This window comes from Cygnus atratus, chromosome 6, assembly GCF_013377495.2.
Source record: "Cygnus atratus isolate AKBS03 ecotype Queensland, Australia chromosome 6, CAtr_DNAZoo_HiC_assembly, whole genome shotgun sequence".
NCBI lineage: Eukaryota > Metazoa > Chordata > Aves > Anseriformes > Anatidae > Cygnus > Cygnus atratus.
Genome location: NC_066367.1, coordinates 20,329,677 through 20,349,967, shown reverse-complemented (window position 1 = coordinate 20,349,967; position 20,291 = coordinate 20,329,677). Strand labels below are relative to the sequence as shown.

The window sequence follows — 20,291 nt, the reverse complement described above, 5'->3', positions numbered from 1 at the left end:
ATCAAACGTCTCAGATAGTGGCTTGAAAGTGAAAGAACGCCTAGACAGACCTGGGATTTTTCAGAGGAGCCACAAGGGAAGTACAGGCTGAATCTGGGATGCTGTAGACTTCAAGACTGCTTCTTATGCTTAGTAGATCAGATGAGAATCACAGGGCTTAAAAACCGATTCTTGATGATTTGGGGAGGATCTTTTGAGAATTCAGTACCAGGATTTCTGTCAGTTTGTCTCTCTTGTTGCATTTGAAGCTTTGGACTTCTTTTTTCTCATCATTTGTTAGTGTGCTTGTCTGTGATACTGATCTCCCCTAAGTGGTAGTTTTCAGGTACTGATATCTCCAGTTCCTAAATTACTGTCACCTCTGATTTTTTTTCTTGACTTGTGAGTTGGAACATAGACTGGATTTAAAAATATATTATATTACTTCTAGACTTTGAAGGCTTTTTATTTTTCTGAAATGTAATTTTCAATAATAAAACCGTTATTGCCAAAGTAGCATAGCAAATAGTGTAAAATAGTTATTATCTATTAAGTGAAGTTCTTATTCACTTCTCAAATCCATAATGGTGCTCGTCAGTTCTTTATTTAATCTGTGATATTGCCTTTAAAAGTATAACAGGTGTGTGGAAGGGGGGAAGACAGCAAAAACACTTGTCTTCTTCCCTTCCTTTCACAGCATTCTTCTCTTTTCATTACTTTCATCCTGTAGGTTTGGTGTTTGCTTCCATTATATGTCTTAGTGATTACTTAATGATTACTGTGCAATATTTGCTTTATACTTTGTTCCTCCATATTGCTTTCTCTATTCTTAGAAAGTTATAGTTCTTTTCTGTCTCCAGGATGTTCTCTTTTTTCTTTTTTTCTACCAGTCCAAACTATGCTTTAGTTTGACCTTTTACATATTCGCAGTATAAAAATGGCATGACCAATATTAGCTTAGGCAGCAGTAACTTTATGAAACACATTAAAACAAGTATTTATTCATGGAGAGAGATTGTCAGTTTCAGAATAAATCCTCCATTCTCATGTGGATGCAAATCTTTGCTTTATGAGTAAATGCAGATATCCACCAGATAACCATCCAGAATAAGAGTCTTACTCTTATTTTCATTTAATAAAAAAGACAATTCAGGTACTGTTTTTACTCAATTTCTGCTGTCTTTAGACTTGTTAGCTGTTCTGCATGTGTAGAACTAGTAAATGTTATTTGCCAACTACACTGAATCCACTCAGATTTGGCCCAGCTGGAGCTCCCCAGGGATGCCTTTTGTAGCAAGTTCTTCTCTTCCACAGGAGATTACAAATTGCACAGACTCAGTAGACCAAACTTACTCGGTATCTTTTCCTATTTCAGTCTCTACCACTTAACAGAAATTTGAGTATGACTTACCTGTTCTCTATGGGTTGCTAGTCACAATCAACACTTATCAAAATACCTTGCACTCTGAAGGGTAGTGGCAGTAAGTTTTGATTTTATATGCAGCAGTCAGTGAATTGGCATGCAAGTCCTTACTCCTCTGTTCTCCTTCTTATTTAAGTTGTCACACGGTTTTCTGCTGCATTTGATTACCTTTCATTTTGTAGATACATGGACTATGTGCATCTGTTCACGGAGATGCAATTACGGAGGAGAATTAGCTTCCACAATGTTTAATATTTTTTCCTTACAGGCATTTAACTACATTGCTTTCTGTGTTAGCAAGTTGTCTGATAAAGTACTTTCATGCTCTTTGGAGGAAGCTGAACTGCTTATTTGCTTAAAATGTAAATAGTTTGTAAGCTAGTGTGGCAACTTATGATATACAGTTCTCTTTTTTTTCCCCTCCATTTTCTTTACTAAAAGCTGAAAGCTCTAAACTGACCTGGGTCAAAATAATGCCTGCTTAATGCTGCACTTGTATGGCTGTCAGTCAAAATGCATTTATGGAAAGATTTCCCTTGTATCTACATGGAAATAAATTTTTGACTTGGCAGAATATTTTTTATGCCTATATACTTGTAATATATGGGCATAACATCCATGTATATCCAGAACTGTAAGGTAGGTGACACAGGAGTACTGCTCACCACAAAAAAGGCAAGCAGTGGCCTTTGACTGAGAGGATACTGGCAGTGGCTTCAGCAAGAAGATGCACACAGTGCAGGTAGAGGTGAGAAACATCAAGAAGATCAGTACCAATAATGGTCCAGCACTTGTTTTAGTGGGTTAAGAACTAATCTGAAGCAAATGATGTAATGCTGGAGGAAAGTAACTTTCAATGTGAGAAAAAAATGGAAACAGCTTGTATAATGTGGTCTAAAATGATAATTACCTGTCACAAAAGTTGTCTTATGGATATATGTTGGTCATCATGGCTCAGACAGCATTACTAGGCAAAAAGCACAGAATCATCCAGGTTGGAAAAGCAAATGCAGTTTGGAAGTTTTTAAGTTTTTGTTACTCTAAAACTGAAAAAGAGTGGGATTTTCTGGGATTTTCAAAGCAAATGCAGTTTGGAAGTTTTTAAGTTTTTGTTACTCTAAAACTGAAAAAGAGTGGGACAGTGTCTGTTGTGTGTGGGACACTGTCTGTGTGGGACAGTGTCTGTTCCACAGGGAAAGTGAAGGGCTGTGTTTGAAAACATAGGTGACTTGTGAGATTACCAGTAAGGACAGAGAGTAGAAGTCCAGGATGGAAAGACCTTGGTCTGATTTCTCTCAAAGTCTCCTGTCAGCTGTGTGCTCTGGACGTCACTGATGAGGAAAGCAGTTCTGTCAGTCAGAGCACAGGGGAGAGTGCATGGCAGCAATGTCTGTTTTCTGTGTGTTCTTCCCATGAGCTTTCCAGATGATAGTAGGGCAAGATTTGGCAGTGCTAACGGATCTCTGAGGTCTTATCAGAGCTTTATTTCATGTTGTTCTCTCCTGGATGCCTTAGGGGCAGTTACATAACCACAAAACAGAACATACATAACCTAGAAAGAATTACCAAAACACCTACTGCATTGTGCATCTTTTGTGGTCTAATTGTATAAACATGCTCTATTATTTATAAAACTGCATCACTGTGTTTCCTTTCCTTTTTTTTTTCCCTGCGCTACTAAATTTTGTTCGTAAGACTTTTAGAGCTACATTTTGAGCATACAGATTTAGGACAGGGATGGTCTCAAGTGGCACTGTAACATTAAATATTAAATAGCTGTTTCAAACTGCAGCCAAGAGGAAAATCAGATGCCAGCCAAATCTTAAGCCATAAAATTGCAGAGGAAAGTAATGAAAATTTCTCAATTCGTCATACCTGCTGTTTTGCACATCGTAAGGAACTGTCTATAACTGTTTTCTTCCTCAGATAACTTAACCGTAGTGCTTACCTTTTGCTTCATTGCTCCAGTACAGCTCAACAGCACTACCATGCCAAGAAGGGCAAGAAGAAGATTTTTATTTATTTTTAAATTAACACTATATAATTCTTGTTGCATCTGTCAGGCTGTAAAAAATGCAGCAAATTATCATTGAAGAAATTGTGGCGGGTAGAATGTTGGAACAGCGGGTCTGTTACCATCAAACATACTGTCACAGAGATTTTTATAAGCATGGATTTTGTGGAAGGTACAAACTGAAGCAGTGTTCTATTTCTTCCTGGTTTCTGAACCGATGGGAAGTACTCCATGAGGCTGTCCTACGTACTAATTGTGTTTCTGATATGCTTTGTGTTGGGTTTTGTGTATATGTTTGTCATGATCTGAAGTACATGCAGACAGGATTTAATAAAGCCATCAGTTTATTTTAAATAACTTTAGTAGATGAAGGAAATTGAGATTGGAACTAGGAATAGAAGTTCTTCAGGAGATATCTCTGAAAACTTGAATGTGACAACAAATGCCCATGCGTACCAGGCAGAATGCTCAGAGCGTGCCACGAGGATTATCAGCCTCCTTCACCTGCTGTATTTTGCCTTCTGTGTGGAAGGAAGTTGGGACTCTGATTTTCTAAATTCTTTGAAAAGCTGATGTCACAAATGCAGGTGGCAATTCATTGCATTATTCTTCTAGATAGTGACATAGGCTGTGAAGTGTTAGTAACCATCCACCACAGTTCCCTAATGGGTCTGCAGGATACCAGTGCTTATTGCTAGTATGTATTAGGGCTTTGATCAAGAAAGGCCAAAAAAAAATATATATTGCCCAAAGTAGAGTGACATACAGTACCGGTTGAATTGTCACATGAAAATGGTTTTCAGAGCTGGAAAGCCAGTTGAATTGACTACTGACAATCTGAAGAGCCCATGGCTAATTGCTAAATATGATGGGGGTTTTAGCACCGCCTAATGTTAACCGTTTGAAGCGTGACATTCTTATGTTACTGTCTGCAGCCCTAACAGCAGCAAAACAGTGGCAGAAGTGTCTTTGTAAGTAACAGCTACAAATCTGGGGGCGGGGGAGGAGGCGTGAGGGGTTGTTTAATCTGCAGTTGGCAATGTAAGGTCTTTTTCCTGGGAGAGCAGCCATGCAGAGCTCGCTCCGCTAGACAGCAGGTCATTGGGAAGATGAACCTGATGTGTTGGGCTCTGCAAAATGTGTGTGGGGGAGAGTTGTTTTAGTTCATCGCTGTAACAATTGACTTTTATTAGCTAAAGTTCAATCTCACTTTTTGGAGTGAATTTTTAAGGACACAATTCAGCAGGGTGTTAAAGGGAACCTCGTCAGAAGTATGCCTGGAGTCTGCAAAGTGCTTAGTTAGATGTGCACTGAAATAGTTTTTGCTGAATTGAGCATGATTGGATATACCAGATTAATTGGCAGATGCTCTTCAACTTTTCCACCTCCTTAGCATTCTGTATCATGCTGAAGCATCTTTAAAATTTTATTAGTGGCTCAAAGTTAAAAGGGTTGAGAGGTTTTGAAACTGTCTGTACTTTGGATCAGGAACGCACTTACGTGTTGAACAAGAGCAGTCAGATCTGTTGCTGTACTCTCCAGGTGCTTTAGAGCATCTGTTTTAAGACTATATTTGAAAAGAAAAAAAAATCTTACTATGCTTTACCGTGACTCTTTGTTGCAGTCTGTCACATCCATTTTTGAAACATAACAACAGCCCTGATAAGCACAGCCCAACCTGAAAGGATTACCCTACAGGCTCGTATGTAGACTTGATCTCGCTCATGTTGGGCTCAAGCAGACCAGACACAAGCCTGGTTCAATCAGGAGGTCTTGTAGGCATGTTAGTGCAGGACTGAAGTAAACCTTATTTTGAGCAGACAGATCAAGTCTTCCAGAACATTGGCTCCTTGTATGCTTTCATCTGGGTTTGCTGGATTTAAATTAACCTAAGAAGCCTTTCAAGCAATACAAATTGAGTGTATTTGGGTCATTCAGAATTCGTGTCTCTGCACAACTGACTGGAGGGGTGTTTCACATCTGAGGGACAGAGCAAATTCTCACAAAACAGAGCAGCTTCAGCTGTCCTCTTCTTTCAGTTAAATGTGAATTGATGCAGCAGTCACCTGGAATGGGGTGCTTCACCTAGTGGCCTCCATTGTGTTGTGTAAATGGGCCAGAGAATATTGCTGGGGAGGAAGGGGAACAAGAGGTATCTTAATACAAACCTTGTGTTGCTTTTCCTAGTCAGTTGGTCTCTGCTGTTGCTGCTGTAGAACAGTTTGTTACTTTCCCTATTGTAGAGAAATAGCTATGACCCTAACAACAACCATCCGCAGTGGCCTGGAGAGCTAAAGCTTGAGCTGTGGATGCCTCAGGACCCTGAGAGAGTTATCAGAAAGGGTCCTAAAGAGGGTTTATGCTACTGACCAGAGATTTTCCCCTCCCTGCGGTCTGTGATTAATTGGACTGTGGATAGGCTAAGGGCTTTTTCCAACCTTGAGTGTTGGCATTATTACTTAGGATAAATTAAAGACCTCTCTTAATCAGCTACCATTTTGTGAATTCAGTTGGGAATGAGACTTGATAATCTCACACTAAAGAAAGATGTCATTTTCTTCTGTAGTATGCTGTGCACAGAGAATATTTTGCCTAAGTTCCCAAAATACTACGGTGTTTTGGACACTCAGATGTATTGCCATGTGGACATGATTCCTACTCCTAACTGTTTCCCTCCACTGTATCATCTCTTCATCAGTAGACTGCACTGAGACCAAAATGGAGGGATAAAGAGAGATATACTGTAGACGGCAAATTATAGATTTAGATAGAGTACTTCATGGAAAAGAATTGAATTTGGAGTTGAACCTTGTCCATTCAACCTTGGACAAATCTTCTTTGCATGAGATATATTTATCTTTTATTTCCTGGACTTCTCTGTATGAGTTTTGAGAGATTTGTACAGCTTCATGACATAGTTCCAGTCCCTTTCTTCTTGTCCTTCCTCCCAAGTCATAGAGGTGTGGTTTTTTTGCTACATAAAATGGATTCACAAGGAGAGATGGTCCTACATATGATACCTTTGGGGCTAACAACCCATCAGGGGCATGCAAGATGTGACAAGAGAAAACTGAACCTAAGTTTTCCAAAGTCTGGCAGATGTTCTTACTATTGGGCTACTGAGCAAAAGGAGAGGTTGGGGGGAGTGAGGACTGCTCATATGCCAATAAAATATCAGCATAGTTTTAGATTATTGGCTCTCTGCACTGAGGTAGGAAAGTAGGCAGAGGAACGTGTGATAATTCAATTCCTGGTGTGTTTCAGAAGCAGAGTGATCCGTGTGTGATCTTGTACAAAGAATTAGTGATATATCTACAGTTAAATTCCCGATAGTGCACGGCCGACAGCTCCAGATACATTCTTATCTTTTCTGACTCTATAGCTGAAGCTGATGGAAATAACATCCCTCATTTCTGTCCATTTGTTGTATGTATATGTCTTTAGACTATTATGCTTCATTACTGTCATTCACTGTGTAAATGGCCTTAAATGTTGATTTAATTTAATGTAGATTTTATAGATCTTAATATATGTTAATTTGTAGATAACAAGGATCTAGTTTTTTGGTTTAAAAAGACAGTTATAAGTGAAATATATACAGTTGCTAAGACCATTGGTGTTAGCACAATAAGTAGCAGTTAATGTGCAACATTTACTAAAGTGTTGAACATAGTTACTTAGCTAGTTAGACCAGATATATTCACTTAGTGCATAATAAGAAACGTTTTAATAACGTAAAATTAATTTTCTCCCAGACCTTCTTGTACTCTCTTGTGGTTTAACCCAACAGGCAGCTAAGCACCACACAGCTGTTTGCTCACTCCCCCCACAGTGGGATGGGATAGGGCATGGGGAGAAAACTTGTGGGCTGAGATACAGATAGTTTAATAGGAAAGAAAAGGGAGAGGGTGAAAAAAATTACACAAAACAAGTGGTGCACAATGTGATTACTCACCTCTAGCCAACCAACGCCCATCCCAGAGCAACAGCAGCCCCACCAGCCAACTCCCCCCAGTTTTACTGTTCAGCACAATGCTACAGGGTGTGGGACATCCCTTTAGCCAGTCTGGGCCACCTGTCCTGGATGTCTCCCCTCCCAGCTCTTGGGGCACCCCCAGCCCTCTCGCTGGCAGGGCACCATGAGAAGCTGAGTCCTTGGCTCTGTGTGAGCACTGCTCTGCGACAACTAAAATGTCAGCATGTTATTGACAGTATTTTCATCCTAAACCCAAAACATGGCACCATACCAACCACTAGGAAGAAAATTAACTCAGTCCCAGCTGAAACAAGGACATAGTTATCCATTTGACCTTGGCCAGTGGATGTTTTACTGCTAATTGCTGCAGCATACCAACTTCACTTAGTGGTAAAACAATGCATTAAACTATTTGGACTCCCGTGTGGGTGTTGAGCCAGGCAGAATTTCCCTCTGAAGCCTACAGAAAAGGCAGCTGGTTACCTGACACAGAGCAATGGAAAGTCCTTCACTTCACTGCAACTGCAAGATGCCGGGTACCAATCCTGATGGCAGTTTGACCAACCCAGAAGATTATTGAATAGCTTTTGTGAATGTTGTTCCTCAGGAATGAACATTTTACCTTTACATTGTTTTATTTATTTGTTAAGAAGATTGACCAGCTTTGTCTGTCACCCAGTTCTGAGCTTTTCTTTGTCTTCTGATGCTCAACCCAAATAGACTTGTTTGGGAGGGTTGGGAAAAAGATTAAAGAATACTAACAGCATCTGGTATTGTATGCTTGTATCTGTATATCACCTGTGGAGCACTTGAATACTTGGAGCAAGCTGATAGCCTTTGGCAGGTACAACTAGTGTCTGGTGGCTTTTGGCTCTGAGGTTTTTCCAAAAGCTCCAGGAATCCTCCTGTGGGGTAGTCCGTGGTTTTGGCACAGATCTGTGGGTATGGCATTAGTTTGGGGTGAGGGCGGAATCTTAGGCTGGAAAATCAATATTTCTGAATTTGCACATTTCAGGAAAGGGCTGCTTCCTTCCGCTGAGGTGCCAGCTGCAGTGAATGCTGCAGTGGGAGTCTTTCAGAGAAACACACGGGCTGGAAAATCCCTGAGCTCCACCATGTAAATCTTAACCAGCACCATATTTCAAATACTTTAGAATGCCTTTGAATTTCTCAACAGCAATTTACAAATGTCCTCAAATATGTTACAAATTTTGCTTGGAGAAGTGTGAAATAAAGGGGACATTGAGGAGATTTTTAATGTAACAACAACAACAACAACAAAACTTTGAGGGATCTATAACAACTGCTCATAATTATGAGTAAAATAAGGACACTGAGAGTGCTCAACAGTGAGGTGAGGATAGACAGTTTTTCCCTTCTAATATGTATATTTTTTCAATGACAGTCTTGAAGCTTTCACTAGAGGAGGTAGATGACTTCGAAGTTAAACAGCAGGTTTCCTAGCCATAGGAGTAGCCTAATAAGAAAATTACTGTCCAAATAAAACCTTGATTCATATTGCTGTTCTTGCTGTTTCTTCCACATGCGTGGCCTGAAGGTTCCTACCAGCACAACTACTCTCCTACCCCCCACCCCCCAAGTGCCCTTTTTTTGCAGTATCTTAACAAAAGTGCCAGCATGAAAGCTGCGAGCTGTGTTGCTGGTGTTACTGAAGGGATTGGTGTTTATATAATACCAAATGAATAAATAATCTCTGCAGTGCTCTGGAGGTTACAGGGTAAGAGACAGTTTCTGTTCAGCTGAGGTATTGCAGTTTAAATCTCATTGATGTTCTTACACTGTCCTGTACTCAGCTTGTCATAAGGTTATTTATGTCTGACACAGCTACACAGCTTTCCTTCTAAACACTTGTAGAAGTAGCTCTGAAGAGTAAGGTTTGGATTAACCTTCTTTCACATAGGAGCGTTTTCAGTTTTGACACCCTTCCAATAGGTTTTTGAGCACACTTCAGTGGCAATTAACTGTAAGCTAATAGTTTTGCCAGTGAACAGAAAGTTGTGCCGTAAAATGCGTAATTGAAGATGATTCATGCAGCAGTATTGCCTCACTAATGAAGCTAAATCTCATCCTGTTATAAATGTTATGAATAGTAAGTCACTGGTGTTTATCTCAAGCATGTTTGTGTAGTCACTTCAGCCCTTGGAAAAAACAGGGGTTCGTGTAAGAATTTGCACTGCATAAAGTTTTGATTTTATTTTGTTATGCTTCTATTGACCCTTTTTTCTTAAGCCAGTAATGGGTCCAGAAGATAGGAAGATACTTGCTATGCCGCCTTTTATTGCAAAAGGAAGGAAGACCTAGAGACGATCATTTTGTAGGGTTGGATTTGATCTCCTGCTGGCTTCTCTCTCATTTTCTGCTCCACCTTGCTTTTGGCTTCTAGTTTGCCTCTGAAAAGAACACCTAGAAGCCCAGAAATTATTTCACGTGTGCTTGGGAAAATATGGAATATAAAACTCTCCAGGAAATGTGCAGCTAGGAAACTCTTTAGAAGCAGACATAAGTTACGGATATATACTTGCACCCAGCATGTCTGTCTGATGCAAATACACTTCCTAGAACTAAGTGAGGTGCTGAAATCTCCTCTGCAAAACTCTGGCTATGGCTAGCTGTGGGTGATGCTTTTCATTACTGAAGACCATATTTGGTGTGCAGCACTCTTAATGTTACCCATTGAAAGCTTAATAAAATTTCTTGTTATTGTTGTCCTAAAAATGAAGTCAGGTCCTGTAGAAGCATTGCAGTAAGTCTTTCTTTTTTTCTGATTGCTCGGTAACTTCCAAGTATCAGAAATGACAGCAGTCCTAGGTGTTACATTTTTAAAGTGAAAATCTAAGTTCTTTCTACACAAATGGCTTAATTTTAACACCACCTTGCCATGTAAGACGGCATCAAAATGAAGCCCCAGGTAAACAAGCATAACCATAAGAACCTCTGAAACATGAAGACAGAGTAAACAGGGAGCTGGGAAGCATGGGGCAGATGTGTAATTTAAACAAGTACTGAATTACCGCTTATTTCAATACATTGAAATCACATACAGAAGTGCTTCCCTGAATTGGAGTGCAATTTTCAAAAGAAAGTGTTATCAGGGTAGAATTAGTGAAACATGGTTTCGTAAGAATCTCTTTCATATTTGAAGTCGCTACTTAGTAAAGGGATTGAAGTTTTTCCCACTTAGAAGTGGTGATGACTATCCTTAATTCTTTTGGTTTTTCCTAAGCTTGGTGGACTTTCCAGTATCTAATAACAAGTGAATTTCTTTGCAACAGACATGTGGGAAGTGGGGGAAAAGGCAGATGAACACAATGCTTGATAACAAAAGTCTTAGAAAACCAGACCAAAATTTTGCTTCAAATTCTGTTAACGTGACGTGGGTGTGTTGTGTTGGCAGTACTGTAAGAAATGTGTTGAACTATGAAGTGTAAACCTGGTATCCTAGAGTTAATCTGTTGTACTTTTTGCAGGTGGAGATTTACATTTTACCTTTATATATTTACCTATGGAGTACGGTTCCTGAAAAAGGTAGGCATTTGCATTATTATGCTTTCATAACATATAATGGATTTGTTTCAAGTCTTGTATATGTATAATGTAGAGCACAGGCATAAAACTTACATTCACCAAGAACAAAGTTAAAATTTAATTTGCATTCATAAAATGAGTTGCCATTGGCACTTGTAAGGAATATAAGTGCTCATCAATATTTAATGGAACAAAAAAAAACACATGGGTATAGCAACATGACTAGTTCACTTTATTACTTTTCATTATAGGCATTAAACTGGCAGAAAAGTTTACCAAAGTATTCAGCTCAATTTCTGCACCATCCCTATTTAAATGCCTCTGGTAGAAGATGCTTTTTAATAACAAACAATCTATTAGTGATTTTAAAAATGCAGTGGTTTTGCTCATTCTTTGTCTGGTACGCTATGGAAAGAAGTTTCCATGGAGTTTCCTATCAATGCTGTGTTTCTGGTGATTTAAAATAGAGAAGGGTATGGACAGCCTCTCAATGCCCTGGCATAAGTCTGTTAACTTCGTCCTGGGCAGTTATATGGGTTTGTGGTTCAAACTATTTTTTCAGTGTTGCTAGTTCTGAGAGCTTTTGTGCAAGTCAGGCAATATTTTTGTAATTCTGAGAGATGTAATTTAGGGGAATGTGTGTTCTCAATGTATTAATGTAATTTCATCTGTTCATTTTGGACAAAAAATTGACACAAGGGAATGTGTCCTAAATGTTCCTGATGTTTTTTGTAAGCAAAAGTACGGAGAGTGCAGGGGGTAGAGAACCATCATTTTTACAGTTGTAATTTCTGAGGCTGTTCCAGGTGAGTCAACTCAGTGCCAGCAGGACTGATGATGCCCTGTGCAGGGAGGGGACATCAGCTGTTGTCAGCCCCTTACCAGTGGTCAGCCTCAGATGCAGAGTGTGCACCTGTCCTCCAAACGGAGCAGAGCCACACATAACGCACAGCCTCTCCCTCTCTCCTTGAACACTCCTGTTCTGTGTATACTTCATCCATTAACATGCTCTGTGCTCCATGATCTAATATTCTGTTGTGTGCCTTTGATTTTTCCTGTGAGTGTGGCATGAAATAGGAAAACAGTTTTAATGATAAGCTGTTAAGTGAATGTTGCCACCGTGCTGAACGCTCCATGCTCTGTGGTTGGTTTCTGACTTGATAGGATGCTTTTGCTCAATGCAGAAGACTTCACTACTCAAAGTCAAGTTATTCTACCTGTGTTTGACAAGAAGAGTGGCCATGTTGCAGTGGAATAAGAAAAATCTAGTTTTCTTTTCCCTGTGCCTGTATTACATATGATATTTCTAGCTTGTTGGCGAATACATAGTAATATATGGGGTAATGTTTTTCAGCTCGAGCTCACACTAGAATTTTGGGCAACAGTGTGGTTTGTTTTAAATCAAAGAGATTTAAGTTTCATACTCTTCAGAATAATATAACTAGCAAGTAGGGAATCCTTTAGGTAAAGCAGCCTTAGTCTTGTTTTGCTTTTCAACCTCATAGAGCTTTATCTTATTTTAAATATGTTGCAAATGTGTTGAAATATGAGAAATGGTAGATTGTGTAAGAATAGTTTTAATTTAAAACTAAAGGATGTTTCAGTGACTGATTTATTTTTTTTTGGTGGCCATAGACTGGATCTCTCGCGAAAGTATTGGAGTGCTTAACTTCTTTTGGGAGAATGATCTTGTGCCCCTTACAGTTTCAGAATTACTGATTTTCTTCTGGCAACCTTTTTGGTTTTGTTCTTTCCCTGTACCTTTGGAGGTGAGAATGGATAAAATTACTATTTTGATATTTCTCAGCTTCGAATTAGACAAACGAAGAAAATACTTTTTGAACCTGCTAGCTAAACTGAAGCTTTACTGTAACAATTCAGAAACTTCCTTACACAGTACAAAGAAAGTGTCTGTCCTTGGAAAAACTCTCAATACCAGCATTTCTAAAGACTGAAAAGAATACAGAAAATGCATGCTTCATTACAACCATTGTGAGCTGGGTCTAAAGGCTGAGATGACAATTGTCGTACACATCCACAGTGTGGATATCATCCTCCCTGTTCAGAATATCACTCAGTTTGAAGAGGGATTGCCAGCATAGCATGGCTGTTTGAATGAAATATACCAGTATTTAAACAAACTAGTCTTAACAAAGATTGGTTTTGTGATTTTGCTATAATTTTAACTTTCAACATGTTTTAATTTTTACAGTGAACTTGTTCACTATATAACTGTGTATATATTTAATTATTTGTTTTTACACAGTATTGTAAATGAATCACATCATTTTATGCTATAGTCATTATTCCAGTGTTCTACTTCATATGCTCAAGTCTTCCACATGGGAATGCAGGTAAATTAACAAAATTATGATTGTATTTATATTGTAATTGCATCATCTCCCCAGTAACATTGTGTAACTAAAAGAAAATACAGTATTTTTACTGTTCATCAAACACCGAAGACTTTACTGAGCCCACTTAGGAGGGAAATCTGAGTTTGAAAGGAATAAAATCCTGACCCTGGAATCTGGAGGAGAGCTTCTTTCAAAGCTTTCCCTGCAGTACTAGGTTGGATAATCCTTTGTGTTTTGTTGTTGTTTTTTCTTTGTGTGTGTGTATCTTGTTTTTGTTAAGGGAACAATTGCGATGAAACAGTTATTTGCCTCTTTAGGAAGCTAGAGAGAAAGCATAATTCCATCAGAGCAACGCACTCACTGAGAGAGTAGGAGGAAGAGTAATTATTGCTAACACTCCTGTTTTGAGGAACAGAATATGACACCAGTATAGCAACACATTTGAAATACTAATTTTGACTTTTAGAACCTAAACTAATGCTTAAGTGATGGACACTTTGGACAGTTGGATAAGAGATTTTATATAGTGAATACACATGTCAAACACTTGGATGTATATAAGAAAGTATTTTTAGAAGGGAAACCGCATTTTGGTGATTTGGTGATTTTTAAATAACAGAATCATTCAAGATGGGTTCATTTGTCCATTTCTGGATAGTTAAGATCCCAGATTTGAGAAGATTTTTGCCATCTCGAGTGGGAAGTGTTTTTTATTGGCTGGGCTTGTGACTTACTTTCATGAGGTACTCCCTTGTTCATGTTCAATAGTGTACCTGCCTTCTGTATTTTTTGCTTTGGTTATTCCTTTCTAACCAAGCCAATTTGCCACACTGGTTTTCAAGGTCTTGCTCTCAGTAATACTGTGTTACAATTTATTTATTTTTTACATGTGAAGAATATATCACTTGGGAGTACAGAATCCTGTTGAAAGATGATGTTCAGCGAGTTGGTGCAACTCACCGTCAAACTCTACAATGACTTGATTTACACAGTGGCTGGGAGGTTGTCACGGAATTGCAGAGATGCTGTGACTCCATTGGTCTCCTGGTCTCTAGATACACTAGCAGCAACTTATCTGTGTCTCTTAGGTGTGGGGCAAGGGTAGCTACCACTAAAATATGGTAATCATTAACTTGTGGATTTTTGGGGCGGTTGTATTTGCACCATTAAGCCCTGCAGTAGACTGCACTGTGCAGGATGTGCCTTTCTGCCATGGGAAGTAACACCACTTTCTTTCTGAAGACTGTTACACAGGGTTTTCCAGACAAGTGCTTTCTCCTAACCCGAGCTTTAGCAGCGTGGTTGCATTGCTACATGTTCTCTTCCTGTAGCTCTTTCATCTGTTGGTTTATAAATTCTCAATAATAAAGCCACTGGTCTCCGCTGGTGAAGCAAAAACCATGTGATAGCCTATGCAAAGACATCTGGTGACGTAAGGGGATCTAAGGTCTCTTAGAGGTTTTGAAATTTGAACTAGCTCATCTGTACAAAAGGCTATCCCTAAAACACAAATCCCAGTGCATTGTCTCTTTTACAGTTTCTCTGTTGGCTCGTGAATTGCCAGGCAACAAAATACTCTGACCTCTGTACTATCATCCTTCCCTTCTGACCTAACCTAGTCTTCTTGCAACCTGCCGCTCCTTTGCTTTGCTGCACATGCTGTTGCTGGCCTGTTGGTTCTCTTCTGTTTACAATTGGCTCTCCCTTGATTGGAGGTAGAAATTCACCTTTACTTACAAGACTGGCACGGAGCCTGTCAATTACTTAAGCACCACTCTGAGCTAGTTTTGAGGTCCTTTGCTTTGTGCTGGCCTCTTGCCTAGAGATGAATTTCACCTTTTGAATTCTTTCTGAAAACACATTTCTCATTATGCCCACAGCACATGAATCATTGCTACTTTGTCTTCTACTGTCACCTTCCCTGTTTCCTGCATAAAGCAATATTACTGCCTCCGTGCAGTGTCAGCAAAAGGGTGGATTTCAGTTTCATTGTGTCCCATCAAGCCACCCAACGAAGATCTCACCAGGATACTGTGTCAAACCACCATTCTTGCAAAAAGTGCCACTAGGTCTTTGGTGGCTTTGTAGAGCTGACAAGCTTATACAGCTTTTTTGCGGGAAGATGTGCCCAAGTTTAATAAGACGTAGTCATATAGAAGACTTCTCGACAACTCTGATGATATGAGACATCAGTTCTTTGGTCACGTTGGTCAATTGCTGAGTACGTTCTTGGAATTCTAAAACTTTGTAATCATTGAAAATTGTCTCTGTTGAACTGTTCTCTTGGGTCTGGTCATTTTCCAGTGGCAGAAACATTCTTGATGTACAGTGTTCAGTCATAAAAAACATCAAAAATCTTACCTTTGTTAAACAGTACTTTCAAAAATCTCAATTCACAGGGAAAAATATCTGATGCAAAGCTTTGTTTTCTAATTTTGCACTGCTACATCAGAACCAATCGGTCTATAGGATTTAAATAAGTCTTCGTCTTCGTGGTCTGTGCACAACAGAGACCTAACTCAAAAGTGTGTACATTGTCAACTTTGCCTTTGTTGTGATAATGCATCACTCATAAAGTGACATTATAAAAATGAACCTTTTTCTTATAAGGTGTACTGTTGATGGCATATCCCATGTCCAGCTTCTCTGATTGTTTTCCTTTTCTTGGATGTAAAGAAATGGTAAAAATGCAGCTTCTACCGTTCATATCTGCCTTCTTCAGTCAAAAGGTATTTTTGACTGCAGGGTGCAGGTATATTATTGGTGTTCTCTTATAAATATTTGCAATGCAAATGAAATAAATGCCCCTCTCAGTGAAGTAAGAGAATTAAGTTCTTCTGTCCTCTGTAAGAGAGGAGAGATGGCAAAGCAGTTGCTTTATTACTCACAAATGGACCACACATAGATGAATAGCTCACAGCCTTCCAGATACTCAGCCAAAGCATTGAATCACCTACAAATTGTCTTAATATGTACGTATAAGAGAGCAACAGACTTCAGTAAATTTTTTTATGTAGAGGTGTTATTATTTAATTATCATATTAGACATTCCTCGTTTCCCCAGCTCCTGTGTGCCTTCAGCCTTTACTTTTCTTTGCGTCAAAATAAGTAGACGAATATTACAGAGCCACAAGATTTAATTTTATTAGTGGTTTTGCAGTCATTGTCTGTCACTGGTGAAGTAATTAATGACATTTTAGTGTCAAAGCATCTCAAAGACAAAATTGTTTCCTTGGTTTTGGATTCTTTTTTAAATGTTCCTTATAAATTTTTGCCTCTGCTTCAAGTCCTCTCAGACTTAACACTTTCAGTTGTAGCTCATTATATTACCAAGTGGCATAGTAAGGCTCCCAAAAGAGTCTCCCATTGTTAGATTACGATACAGATTTATTCTTGTTCTTCCAAATTTCAATTTGATGCAAACAAACTGTTAACTTTCTGTGTAACGAGCATGAGGCAGTCGTGAGGAGATCAAGAGGGTTATCTCCCCATCTGCTGCCTCACAGTGCCAGGCCGCAGCTAGGCTGGGTCCCGCCATCTTGCTGAGCTGGCTCTGGCCTCCTCAGCAGCATGACGGCTGCTGCGCTGAGGGGCCCAACAGGTCCCAAGTCGGATTTGAAGCGGCCTCTGTAACTTCTAGTGCTTTATGAGAAGAGGGGATCAATGTCACTGTAAGTCAGAGTTCAAGCCAATTCATTTCCTCCACAAATATTACCATTTTCAAGGGCAGATTTGGTGATGAATGTTCCTCTATGTGAAGGAACAGACTGAGACACTGACCTCCAAAGAGAAGGTGAAGCTTTCTTTCATTACTCAGTGCTCACTCCATTACTGCTTTCCACAGTAAATTTAAATGATTTTGGGCTTAAGACTGAGTGGGCCACAAAATCCCTTAATGCAAAGGTCTGATGTTGATAAGAAATTATCTAATACAAACCTGGTATTTTTCCATGGGTGGTACCAGGGCCCTAGTAGTTCTGGAAAGATTTTCATCTTCATAGATAATGCATGACAAGATGGTGCTGGTTATTGGCTTAGAATACCTCTGTCCAGGGTAAGCTGTGTGTAATGACATTGACTCTTGCACAGAGGTGTTTTGTCTCAAATGCCATCATTAGTGTGAAGTATGATTATGAAATAATGATATGCCTCCAGGTCCTACCAGGAGCTGGCATAATACTCTCCATGCTCAGAGGCACGTCTTCCCTTGGTAATAACTGTACTGCAGTGTTCTTTTTATCTTCATAAATCACTGAGATTCAAAGCAGAAAATAAGATAACTAACCAGCTATATTTCTACTCTGATCATGTATGTGCAAACTTTTCACCTGTTTAACTGTAGCTGAGATTTTTCAGCATGGTGCTACAGGTTTTTTTGTTTGTTTGCATGTCTACAGAATATTCCCTTGTAGTGCACCACACCAGCATAGGTGCCAGCAAGACCCTGAGTTCCTGTAACGTTAAACTGACTGCTTTGCTTATTGCTAATATAGGAACAAGATAACATTTTTGTTTCCTTCAACAATATTTACAATGAAATCAATAGTGGCTTGGTTAATTAAGAGTTGGTAGTCAATATTAATAGTTAATAGTTACAATTTGGATTAGTTTTGGTGATAAACAGAGTGAGGAATTCAGGATTGGCTTGTTACTTGCTTGTTGAGTCTTGGTGCTAAGCAGTACCTGTGTAATTCTGTAGAATAAAAAACCTTTACAAATATCTGGAAGCAAAGCTTCCAGGTGACATTTGGTGACTCTTCACATTCAGTTCCATTAATTTCCCATGAGAATTACAAAGTCATTAAAGAGCATGAATTACCCTCAGTAAGAGTCTTGGTAGGTCTATATTGAGACTTGGGAATATGAAGTCATGTGGGTATCCTACTTGGAAAAGGACCATCTGACTGGATAAAAAAAAATAAACAACACTTTTGACTTGCTCTTTTTCAAAATTAGTCTTGAAGTGTAAAGCACATGGTATCAGGATAGTATGGCTGTTTAGAAAATGCCAGGTGCAACAAGCTTCCATATTTCTGCAGATGATTGAGGGGCAGTTCTGCATCTCCCTTCCTAAGAAGCCAACCCCATACAGCAGAACTCTCTTGTTGAAACAGCTGATCATGAAATTGCAAGTGATAGCAGTGCAGATCTATTTCAAAACAACAGGAAGGCCATACTGAACTGTAAATTTGACTCCAAATAGAAGTAATGTGAATGTATGGAAGGCGACTGGAAAGATTGCAGTGTGACATGAAGTGGAAAAAGCAATTCCACTTCTGCTTTTCTGAAAAGTTCTTTTTTCTTGAAACTATAGGATGTTTGACTTTATCCTTAAGTGTGTGCACAAACCACTGGGCTAAGTAAGTGCTGTGTGACAGCAAGATGTGGCCTGTTACTGTCTGAACGTTTCTGCATGCACTTAGAGATGACTTGGCTTCCTGATGCTTTTTTTTTTTTTTTTGTGAGTGAGGATGCTCCATTTCACTGCTGAGGTGAATCAGCGTGTTCTTTGCCTTTTTCGAAACAGAATAGCAACAGCAGTGCACACAGATGTTACAGTCCTGGGAGATAAGACAAACATTTGAAAAATGTCATTTTGAGTTGCTTCTGACCGAGAATCTTAGAGCCTAAAGTCAGACCATCTGCATTTAAAATATAAAAAAAAAAAAAAAAAAAAGTTGATTCGTGGTGTGGTGACTGGTATTTGACATGCTTTCTGTAATACACTTCATCTGTATCTCTTGACTATTGAGATTGTTAACCTCCAAAGAAGTAAATAGTTGTTGATTCCCACAGAGGTAAAGTACTCTGTAGGATTTATATCTGGGGAAAGAGGTGTCTCTGTGATGAAGAATGAGTTCATATTCCTGTGGGAAGTCAAGACTGGGACACAGGAACAATGGGATGTTTAGCTGGAGTGGTCTTTCATTTGCCATTCAGGTTTTGGAAGTTTTCTTCTATTTATCTTACTATCAGTTTTGCAGCTATTTGATATTTTGGTATTAAACAATTTGGTAGTTTCACTGTACGCTGTTTCTTGCATCAGTTTTATCACTGATAGTATATTTTCAGTTTTCCTCAGAACATCATGAGGTCTGTTCTGGATGCGTTCATATGTTCAGATGTCATCAAATACATTTACATTTATTTTAGCTGTTAAATAAAGCAATTTTGGAAACACTAGCATACACGTCCACCTTAAAGGAAATGTGTCTCTACTGGTCACTAAGCTAATGAGTTGGTAATAGCTTATTTCAGTCAGTTTAAGGACCTAAGAAATTACAACTGCTGTCAATCTGCTTGCTCTGGTTACCAAAGACAAGATGTTCTCAAGGACCTCCAAGAGGCAGTGTGCTCTGAAAGTGAAAATACCCTGAGTTTGGGAAGAATTAGCAATAAAACTGCTGGATTACTGAAAAGCTTGAATGAAAGCTTTGGAAATTAGGCTGATAAAATGGGATAAGACTGTTTTGTGAAATGAGGGGTTAACTCTGTAGAGTCAAAACTAATTGTTAAATGTAGACTGACTGACTGTTTTCCAGAGGGCTAGATGTACGTAGAGCCTTTAGCTATAAGTATTCAGTCTACAAAAAAGTAACTCCCTTTTTTCCTCTGAATTAATTTCACTTTAATCTCTGATCTGAAATCTCAATTTACTCAGAAAGATTCTGTTATTCATTGGATAAGCAACACTTCTCAGCTGCAACTGCTGGCCAAGATTAACATGCGCCTGTGAAGTTAATGCAGGGTGGACATACATAAATAGTGTAAACTATTTGGAGCAAGAATTAATGGAAGACTTGTGTGGGTTCTGTTTTTTTTTTGGTTTGGTTTGTTTTTTTCCCCCCTAATAGAGGCTAATTAATATGAGTAATTTAGTGACTGGCAACACTGAAGAGAGTTACTAATTCTGCCTTAAACATTTGCATAAAAAATGAAATTGCTATTATCAGTTTAAGTGCTGCTAATAACAATTTTGACTGATACAAACTGAAA

The 20,291-nt window shown here is 39.0% G+C and overlaps 1 protein-coding gene across 2 annotated transcripts in view; it reads left to right on the top strand.

Moving 5' to 3' along the window:
- The window catches only part of CERS6 (ceramide synthase 6), a 122,234-nt gene that overhangs the window by 50,615 nt on the left and 51,328 nt on the right, over nucleotides 1-20,291 (top strand). For both annotated transcript variants that reach the window (XM_035572657.2, XM_035572658.2), the window contains exon 4: nucleotides 10,881-10,938. In XM_035572657.2, coding sequence (XP_035428550.1) covers nucleotides 10,881-10,938 — 58 coding nt within the window. The remainder of the gene's footprint in view (nucleotides 1-10,880; nucleotides 10,939-20,291) is intronic.